This window comes from Globicephala melas, chromosome 16, assembly GCF_963455315.2.
Source record: "Globicephala melas chromosome 16, mGloMel1.2, whole genome shotgun sequence".
NCBI lineage: Eukaryota > Metazoa > Chordata > Mammalia > Artiodactyla > Delphinidae > Globicephala > Globicephala melas.
In genome coordinates this window covers 26,368,854-26,378,898 of record NC_083329.1, presented here as the reverse complement: position 1 = coordinate 26,378,898, position 10,045 = coordinate 26,368,854, and the positions used below count along the sequence as shown (strand labels likewise).

Below are 10,045 nucleotides of genomic sequence, written 5' to 3'. Positions count from 1 at the left end.
GGGGCGGGGGCAATGTCTGATGTGTTTTGATGGTATGGTGGCAGTGTCCCAGGTAATCCTGCCTGCCCAATGGCTCCTCTGGAGGAGTGACCTGCTGAGACGGAAAGCTTCAGCTAAAGTGACCCCAGCACATTTAATCTCTTCAACTGGATTAATTTACAAGCACTTGATTCAATTAACCCAGCAGGAATTGTGGTAAGAGTTCAGGCATGAGAAGGGGATGAGCAGCCGAAGGAAGGATTATCTTTGGGAGCAATGCCCTACTCCTGGCTTTTCCCTGACTCCAGAGGGTCCTCCACAGACCTGGTATAGACATTGGGGCATGGACAGGGCACAGACGGCTCCTTTTGGGGTTAAATTCTAAGAAAGGATGGGATTCCTATTTGGAGTTCTTAGAATAGGTGTATGTAAATGGGCCAAGAGATGGGCTTTTAAAATGGAGGGCAAGGAGTGCTTTGCTTATTGCCTCATGCCCTGGACCTGCCCTTATTCACTTCATATGAAAGGCTGGCAGGAATCTAGAAGCAGCCCAAATAGGCTGGCTGGCCTCCTTAACACCAAGTTTTGAGGTAAAGGGATTTTCTTCTTCTTCCTTCCTTCCACCCAAAAGGCAAGGGAGGCTACAACTTCTGAACTGAACTGGCTTCCACGAGGACCAGGAGACTGAGAAACAGAGCATATAAGGGGTTCCCTAACCAGATGAGACCAGCACCTCCGAGATTACCTTAACTCTGTCATTGAGAAAGGGGTTCTGGGTAACAGAGATTAAGGGGAAATAGAAAAGACACTAAAAAGACTGTTCCATACAAATCAATTTTTAATAACTTCAAATTGCCACCAGCTTCCAGTTCCTGCTCCTCTGGGGTTTATCTGTGGAAAAACTGTGGAAAACACTAAATGCCCCAGGCTGGACTAGCCATCTAGTGATCAGAGATGACCCTGCCCTTGATACCTTAAGAATCTACAACTATACATGGCAGCACGATGGTGGATTCTCTGGAATTTGCTCAATGTCAGAGTTGAAACTCTGGTTCCCAGGGAGGGCGAGTACCCCAAAAAGATTTGAAGCCAAGTGGAACAGCAGCTGGGGAGGTCCCAGACCTGCTCTCACGGCTGGATTCTGATACTTACTCCCAGATTCTTCCTGTGCTGCTTGCCCCCTACCATCCTGAGGGCTTTAGAAAGTGCTTTAGAAAGGGAGGATCTCAGAGCAGCAGCTATTTCAAAGGCAGCTGTGGGGCAGGAAAGCCTACAGTAGTAGTCCCAAGGAGGCCGTCCAGAGAAGGGACCATAGGCCAACTTCCCAAAGGTCGGCCTCTCCATGATGCTCACCTGGCCTGTTTCAGAGCCTGGCCCCAGCAAGTTCTCTCCCTTCCAGGCACCAGACCACAGCAGGAACAGATTCCTCCCCAGAGGAAATTCTCACGCAGGCTGGATGTAAACAACAGCCGGGTGAGGGGGAGGAACATGTGGAGGGGAGCTCAGCAGACACAAGAAAGGCTCCCAGAGGAGGGGGTAGCTAAGGAGGTGGGGAAGCTGCTGGAAAGGGAACCAGCAAAGTAGGCACCTGAGGGCTCCAGAAAACCTGTCCATGTTTATTTCACACACACACCCTAAAGACAATTTAAACCAGATTGAAAATGAAAAGCTAAGGTGGTGACCCTGTAGTGCTGACGAGTCAATGGGCTGGAAGGCAGGGCAACGCAAACAGGTACTCCCGTTGCCAAGAATCAAATCCACAAAGTGGTGGTCAGACAGCAGAGGAGTCAGCTCTGGATTCAGAAAATAGAAAAAACGTATCCCATTCCTACCCCACCCTAAGCCTGAGCTAAGGGTCAAGTGCAGGTGGGGGCTGGGGACACAGATTTCTGGGCACAAAGGAAGCAGAACTGGCTCCCCCTACATCTGAGAGTTAGTCTGTTTTCAGAAGCCTAGGAGAACCACTGACCCCCCAGGTGTTGGCATCACCCTAAGGCTTACCCAACAGCTCCTGAAAATTAGTCAGTAGCCACAACTTGTAATCTCAATTGGAAATATGAGGGGTTGTTCAGAGAGCCCACCCTGGAAGTCTCCACATTTCTGAAGGTGTCTCCCTGTGCCCACCCATCCTCTCCCCAAATAAGATCATCCTTGGCTTGCCCATCCTGGCCCCTGCTGTCCGAGCTCCACTGAAGTGCGGCCTTCACCGAGAGACCTCGGTATCTGTGTTTTTCTCCAGCTTTGGGAACAGGCCCTCTACCCTCGCCCCCGCCTCCAGCCCAGGAAGCCTCATGGGTAAGGGGCAGTCAGTGGCTGCCCAGGTATGCATGGCAGCCTCAGGAGATAGTGGAGAATTCCTTGAGCAGGACTTCCTGGCTGAGTGTGTGGAAGGCCAGGTTCCTCCGGACGTTGGTGCTAATGGATCGAACCTGGGAAAAGGTGAGGGAAGGTGGGGGGGGGGGAGCACAGGCAGAGAGAAAACAGGAGAGAGTCCGTTACAAACAGCAGAGGGCAGTGCCTGAAGCACAAGGCCAAGATGCAGTGCTAGAAGTTTCTCTCTTAGGAAATGAACCCTTAACATCTATCATCCCTGCAGGTAAATGAGCAAACAATTCCGTGATAGTCGGAAGAAAAGAGAGGTTGAGAGACAGGAATCCTAGTGGATGTGAGCAGAGCGTCTGAGCACCTGATGAGGTAGAAACAAGCACAGACAGGGAAGGAGGGCTGAGGTCAGGCCTTTGTCCTTGCCTCGGCCAGGCAGAAGGGGCCCTGATCTGGTCAGTGGTCTAATGGAGGAGGAGAAACTGAGGCCAGAGGACTCATGCTCTGGAGCTACCTCTCTTTGGATGTGTTTTGAGTCTCCTCAATCTCCTTCTGTATTTATCTACTTTTCTGGGTTGGAAAGAACGGTTAGAGATGCAGCCCTTGTCTGTCATTGGATGGCAGGAGTATGATTCAAGGAGGCCAATAGCCAGGATCAGGTCATACAGCCAGTGAGTCCCAGTTGTGAAAGTAGGACCCAGGTTTCTCAACTCCTAGTCCAGCACTCTCCATACCACAAAGATGCCTCCCCACTTGAGAGGGAAGTCTAGCTGTATCCTTGCTATGTACCCACTGCTCATGCTTTCTACCCACAGACCAAGAACCTTGCAGGAAGTCCCGCCTGTGTCAGCAGGAGAAAAGACCTGTGGGAAAGGGGTCAGAAGGCCAAACTCCCTGCTCTGAGTGGGTTCTAAGAGGAATCCAGCAGACTCTGGAAGGAAATTCATTCATGGGAAATAGAAGTGAACATCGAATGAGAGACAAAGCAGGGGAGGAAGGAGAAAAAGAATGTGTATCTGTCTTAGGCCCCAAAGCCCAGGGAGCTTTTCTTCAATTTCTGCTTTGCTATGGGAAACTTAATGAAGTCATCAGGCAGGAAGCAGAGGAACGGGCAGCATGGCAAACAGCAGGCAGCTCAAGCTCATTAGCTCCAAACCTAACCAGACCCTCTTTGCTTCCCTGTGCCAGAGGTACAGATATGAGGAGAAATGAGTAAGGCACAGGCTAGTGCCCAAAAGCCTCAAGAGAGCTGCTTGAACTCTCTCCTCCACAATCCTCTTCATCTCCCAATAACTTGCTGAACACCCCATAAAAATACTGTACTCTGCTATCTTCTTATTACACTAGTGGCTTCCCTGTTCCCAACTAACTCAGTCCAGAGTATATCTGCCTCACCTTGGGGAAACCCAATAATCCCAGGAATGCCATGTCAGGGTCAGAGTTGGGCTGGGTTTAGCACAAGACAGGTGATCTAAAATCTAGCACCTTCATCATGGACTGGGCATGGGTAAGTAAAAGCTGGGCTGATGCAAGTTCTGCCCCAGAAGTGGGAGGTCTGAGGACATGGGAAGTCGGTACACAGGCCTGTGTGCCCTGGTCTCAGCCCCCAGCCAGGATGATCATGCACAACCAGGCAGGTGGAGTGGCAGGAATACAGGGAGACTGGGCTTTTCCTGAGAGCATCTTCTGAGCACAGGACAGGACAGGGACCACCAACAGGGTAAGTCCAGTTCTGTGGAAATGCTGACTGGGAGGTAGAGTAGGAGGCAGAGCAGATGTTCACTGGCTGCAGGTGACCACGGGAGGGGGCTGCAGAAAGCTGAGTGACTGGAAAGTAGGAATGGGGGCAGGGAGTGAAGACTGGAGAACTAGACTGGAGGGGCACTCAGACCAGGAACCAGTTAGGAACTTAGGAAGAAGTGATTACATAAGGAGGAGAAGAATCAATTACTCTCATTAGTTACCCTGAGGACAGGATAAGGAGTAATGAGCCAGAGCTGCCACTGGGAACACACGTCAAACTCCAGGCCCAGCTGGAGCTGTGCAAGGGAGGTCACCATGGCTGCAGAGGAGAGGTATGCACTGCTGCCTCAGGCCTCTCACCCTTCCCAGCCTGGCACCAGCACTCTGGGGAATATCTTCGGCTCTCACTGCCTGGTCCTTCCTGGACTGCTTTGGGAGATAAGTTGCAAACACAATCCAAGCAGGCCTCTCCAGTCTTATTCCATCAGCCTTTGCCCACCTGCACAGTAGGACCCAGTGGCTGGAAAAGGGCCCTTAAGAGACACAGGCAGAGGTGGAGGCGGGGCACACTCACCAGCTCTTTGAAGAAGGCGGCTTCCTTGTGCTGCTCGGAGTAGCGCTCATACTGGTCCAGGCCATCTTGCAGCTTCAGTGTGAGCGTGTCATAGTTGGCTCGCACTACCTCTAGCACCTGGGGAAGTCAAGGGCCAGGTGGGGCTTAGTCCACACGAATCCTAGGTCATTTGGCCCCCACGCCCCTCCTGCTGCCCTACTGCGTTGGATTCAGTCTGAGACAACACCCCCAAGAGACCTTGCTCACTACTTATTACCCTGAAAAAAGCCTGGCCACGGGGAGTGATTCCTCAGGTTTCTGGGGCCATGTTTTTGTTTTTGTTTTAATTTTTATTGAAATATAGTTGATTTACAATGGTGTGTGTTTCAGGTGTACAGCAAAGTGATTCAGTTATACATATATATAAAAATACATAGGGAATTCCCTGGCGGTCCAGTGTTTAGAACTCCACGCTTTCACTGTCGAGGGCATGGGTTCAAGCCCTGGTTGGGGAATTAAGATCACACAAGCTGTGTGGCATGGCCAAAATATATATATACACACGTACATACATATTCTTTTTTTTACATTCTCTTTCATTATAGGATATTACAAGATATTGAGTATATAGTTCCCTATGCTATATGGTAGGTGGGACCAGTTTCTAATCTCTTCCATCCCCTGCCTTTCCTGACTAGTCCAGCCTGGTCACCAGGGCTGTTTATTGTGGGTATGGTAAAGAAGCATGAGAAGAGGTGACAGAATAGTGAGTGTCGGAGCCCCTCAGTATCCCTGATACTGAAGATGCGTTCTCAGCCATATCCTGCAGCTTTCTCTGGCCAGGCTGTCAGTTGCTGAGTAAGACTTTGCCAATGTCTCCTTCCTTTTCCTTTTCTGGGAACCACATTTCTTCAGTCCTGGGATGCTCCTCAGCACCATCTGCCACTTGTTTTCATCTCCCAATGCCAACTCAGTCTTCTTATCCATTGCCTGGATGGAACTTTTCGGGCATCCTAGCCTTGGAGTGTAGGAGACACTTTCTAAACTAAGCTAGAGCTTATCTCATCCTCTTTTGTTCTAATGAGGGCTCCCTCTCCTACTATGCCTCTGCTTTCTATGGGGGTGGATTCAGACCTCCACTAATTCCAGGAACCTTGGATCTCTGTGGTTCCAGAAGGAAAGGACTACCAAAGCCAGTCCTGATACGACTTCGGCTTAGCAGACCATAAATCAAAGACAAGGACAATCAGTTACATCATGAATATTTAGAGGTGAACTAGCCCAGCTCCCTGCTGCCCACTGTAATGAAAACTATTTTGTATATATCATGTCTATTATTAGCAAGACCAGACTAGTATTTAGAGAGTGTAGTACTATCTTGCCAGCTTGAAGATAATTATATTTGGGTTATACAATGATTAGTTACATCAGAAGATGTAGATCTTCTACATTAAGTTGGAAGAAGTGAGCTGGGTAGAAAGGAGAGACCAGGAGAGTGAATAAATTTTCACTGTGGCAATCTGTGTGAGAGCTATTTTGCAATTTGATCTGACCTGGGAGGGAAGTGTATGACGTTATGGAGAGCTCCCAGCTCAGTTGGGAGTCTTGGGAGGAAGGAGTGTGATGAGGGAGGCTTAGCTCCAACAGAACGTAGGGGTGAAGGGAATAAGCTAGAGTCATCACTGAGCACAGGGACTGAGAATGGATTCCTGAGGGGTACAAAGGTACCTCTGGGCTGTTCCCTTCACCAGTTCAGTCTTGTGCCAGAGAAGACTTCACCTAGTGGCAAACACTTCTGCCTGCCAAGAATTCCTGAGGAGAAAGTAGGGATGGAGAACACAGGCTTGTGTTCCTGAGTTTGGGAGGGACAGCTACGTCAAAGGTCTGGTCCAGATTCAGGCTCTTTTCCTCCAGACACCCCACTCCTCAAGGTCACTTTGCTAAACTATGTCCCACAGACTCTAGCATAGGCTAGCTCCTTTGCTTCTAATTCCATTTGTCAGCTCTGTCGGCAAGAGGACCAATACCCAGCAACGCCAGTCACCCACGAAGTAATCTGGCCCCCTCACGCACGTGGGCTGTGCTAGTGGCTGAAATATCTACGGCCAAGGTCTTGGCTCAGAAGTAAATGGCTCAAGCCCAGAAAAAGGCAAAATTCCAGAAAAAGGCAAGATGGAACCAGCTCCCAGGAATCAGGCAGAATAAAATAATACATGCTTTTCCAATCCCTGAACTCTGGGCAGCTTCAGCAATGGCTATGACCCAGCAACCTGGGCTCAGCCTTTCCTAAGGGGTGTCAGGTGCCAAAAGACAAATACCATGCTAAAGCTAACTCCTGAGAAGAAGAAACAGCACATCAAGAGATGCAATGAGAGCCTCAGGCAAGGCCGCCCTGATCACCTGGGCTTTCTCTCTTCTTGCCAGGGCAGACTGGAAGGTATAAGATATCGCTCAGAACAGGGATTTTTTCTTTCCCAATAAAGTTGGCTTTTCCTGTAAGAGCTTAGTTCAGTTTCTTGCAGGGAGGTAAAAGCAGAGAAGGCCCCTGAGCTATCAGCTCCTTGGAAGGAAACCAGAGGCCTGGCTGGACTTTGTGCATGATCTCAGCTCTCCCCTTGTCCAGACATTGCCCAGGGTCATGTTCTCCTTCCCTGGCCCTTTCTTGTGTTCACCCAGCCCCTGCCATTTCCTGCCCATATCACTTCTCTTAAATTTCCAAGAGAAGAAAACATTCTAAGCTCAGGTCTGGGCCCCAGCCCATTCGGAACTTCAGAGCACTAGGGATACACTCCTCGTCTGGGATCTTCCTTTCTGTAGCTTAAGACTTTAGGAATATGTCCATTTGGGCCTCCCTCACACTCAACACTGGCCTGGGACATGGCAAGGGCAGTAGTTAGGCAGAGGGTAATATCCCAGAACCCTTGTACCTAAAGGCCTCAGGCTTTACCATAATTTGCCGCCTCAATTTCCGACTTCCTGGCAACTTCAAAGGCCCTTCCTAGGCGAACATCCCTCCCTAATCAATCAGGTAACAGTCTACACCCTAGCACAGCCCACCTTCTTTCACCAGTTGTTGGGCTTGTGGGCTTCCTAGAATCTTTCATTTTCTCTGAAAGGACCTCATCTGGCCTCTCACTCTTCCTCTACTTTCCCAAAGCAGCTCCTCCCCAGAACTGGTTATGTGTTTACTGTGTTTAATGTGTTTCTTTTCTCCCAGAAGCAATAAAGGTCTCTCCCTAACCTTGCAATCCCACCAGTCTAAGGACAGCCCTTCAGTGGCATTCTCACAATTAAGTGGCGGTCACGTGCTGGACAGCTTGTAAGGGGAATTCTGATGATAGAGAAGCAAAAAGCCAATTCTCCTTCCTCCATAATCCATATTTATTCTTCCAAATTCAGGATTAGTTAAAGCTAAACAAGAAGCACTGCAGGGACTTCCCTAGTGGCAGTGGTTAAGAATCTACCTGCCAATGCAGGGGACACGGGGTCAATAACCTGATCCGGGAAGATCCCACATGCCGCAGAGCAACTAAGCCCGTGTGCCACAACTACTGAGCCTGTGCTCTAGAGCCCAAAAGCCACAACTACTGAAGCCCATGCGCCCTAGAACCTGTGCTCCTCAACGAGAGAAGCCACCGCAATGAGAAGCCTGTGCACTGCAGCAAAGAGTAGCCCCCGCTCACCACAACTAGAGAAAGCCCACGTGCAGCAATGAAGACCCAGTGCAGCCAAAACAAACAAAAAAGCAATGCAAAGATGTTCTCCAATTAAAGACATTGGTGGGTCACAGTCTGGGTCTAGTTGTGCCTAGGCCCTGAAAAAGAATCTCAACCAACAGCTATTAATTTTCAAAATAACGTAGTTAAGAGAATGGCTCTAGAGCCAGCCTGCCTGGACTCACCCTAGCTCTACCACATACTAGCAGCAGGGTGGAGCTGGGTTAGCCCGTTTCCTCATCTGTAAAACGGGGATAATAATAACGTTCATCATACAGAAGATTAAATATGGTAATATATATAAAGCGCCAAGTATACCACTTGACACACAAGCAGTACGTAATAACCATAACTGTTATTATTATTATTTTAATTTTACACTGGGTTGAGAATCATTTCATAAGTTTATTTTATTTTTTAATTTATTTATTTTTTGTTTATTTTTGGCTGTATTGGGTCTTTGTTGCTGCATGCAGGCTTTCTCTAGTTGTGGCGAGCGGGGGTTACTCTTCGTCGTGGTGCACGGGCTTTTCATTGCAGTAGCTTCTCTTGTTGTGGAGCACGGGCTCTAGGCGCATGAGCTTCAGTAGTTGTGGTGCACAGGCTCAGGAGTTGTGGCTTGTAGGCTCTAGAGCACAGGCTCAGTAGTTGTGGCACATGGGCTTAGTTGCTTTGCAGCATGTGTGATCTTCCCGGACCAGGGCTTGAACCCGTGTCCCCTGCATTGGCAGGCGGATTCTTAACCACGGCGCCATCAGGGAAGCCCTGTTATTATTATTATTCTTTCATTTTAAAATGACTCCATGAATAACTGCTTTTTAGGACCTGAAATTCCAACCCCTGCCATAAATGAGCAACCTTTCCCTTCTCCCACTTTCTGGAAGAGATCTGTCTTCTATAGGCTTCCCAATGAGGGATTTCTGGTGGAGGAAAGAACACCCTGCTTTAGGGTTTGTGCTTTAGCAGGTACAGGCAGGCTGAGTGGCAGGCTCTCTCCTGAAGAAACAAACATGCTATTACTACTGATTGCCTCATTGAAATTGCATCATAGTTAGATTCTCAGCACCCTGAAGGAAGGCACCCAGTTTTACATTACAGATTTTCCACAATGCCTAACACAGCCCTAAGGAACAGTAAACATTCAACATGCTTGTGGACTAATTTATTAACACCCAGGCCCAACCAAAAAGGAAAGGAATCTCTCATCAAGGTTGCACAATAGGGGAGTTCCCTGGTGGTCTAGTAGTTAGGATTCGGTTTTCACTGCTGTGGCCTGGGTTCAGTCCCTGGTCAGGGAACTGAGATCCTGCAAGCTGCACACGGCCTGGGGTTGGGGGGAGTGGGAAAGTCTCATGATAAGATTAGAATTAGACAGTACACCCAGCCAGTGCACGGTTCTCAGCACTCTTTTTTTTTTTTGGCGGTACGCGGGCCTCTCACTGTTGTGGCCTCTCCTGTTGTGGAGCACAGGCTCCGGATGTGCAGGCTCAGTGGCCATGGCTCACAGGCCTAGCCACTTCGCGGCATGTGGGATCTTCCTGGACCGGGGCACGAACCCGTGTCCCCTGCATCGGCAGGCGGACTCTCAACCACTGCGCCACCAGGGAAGCCCTCTCAGCACTCTTATAGGCTTCTAAAGCCCAAGTCCTGTCTTTAAGAAGCTAACAAGCAAATGGGGAATCAAGATAAACCACCATGTAAAGGCATACCCACATATATAAGCACATAAACA

At 49.2% G+C, this 10,045-nt stretch overlaps 1 protein-coding gene across 7 annotated transcripts in view; it reads right to left on the bottom strand.

Moving 5' to 3' along the window:
• Positions 1–795: 795 nt before the first annotated feature.
• Positions 796–10,045, bottom strand: part of ARMH3 (armadillo like helical domain containing 3) — a 170,248-nt gene continuing 160,998 nt past the window's right edge. For all 7 annotated transcript variants that reach the window (XM_060286475.1, XM_060286473.2, XM_060286471.2 and 4 more), the window contains 2 exons: positions 4,619–4,735; positions 796–2,408 (listed from right to left, as the gene is read on the bottom strand). In XM_060286475.1, coding sequence (XP_060142458.1) covers positions 2,316–2,408; positions 4,619–4,735 — 210 coding nt within the window. In that variant the 3' untranslated portion in view covers positions 796–2,315. The remainder of the gene's footprint in view (positions 2,409–4,618; positions 4,736–10,045) is intronic.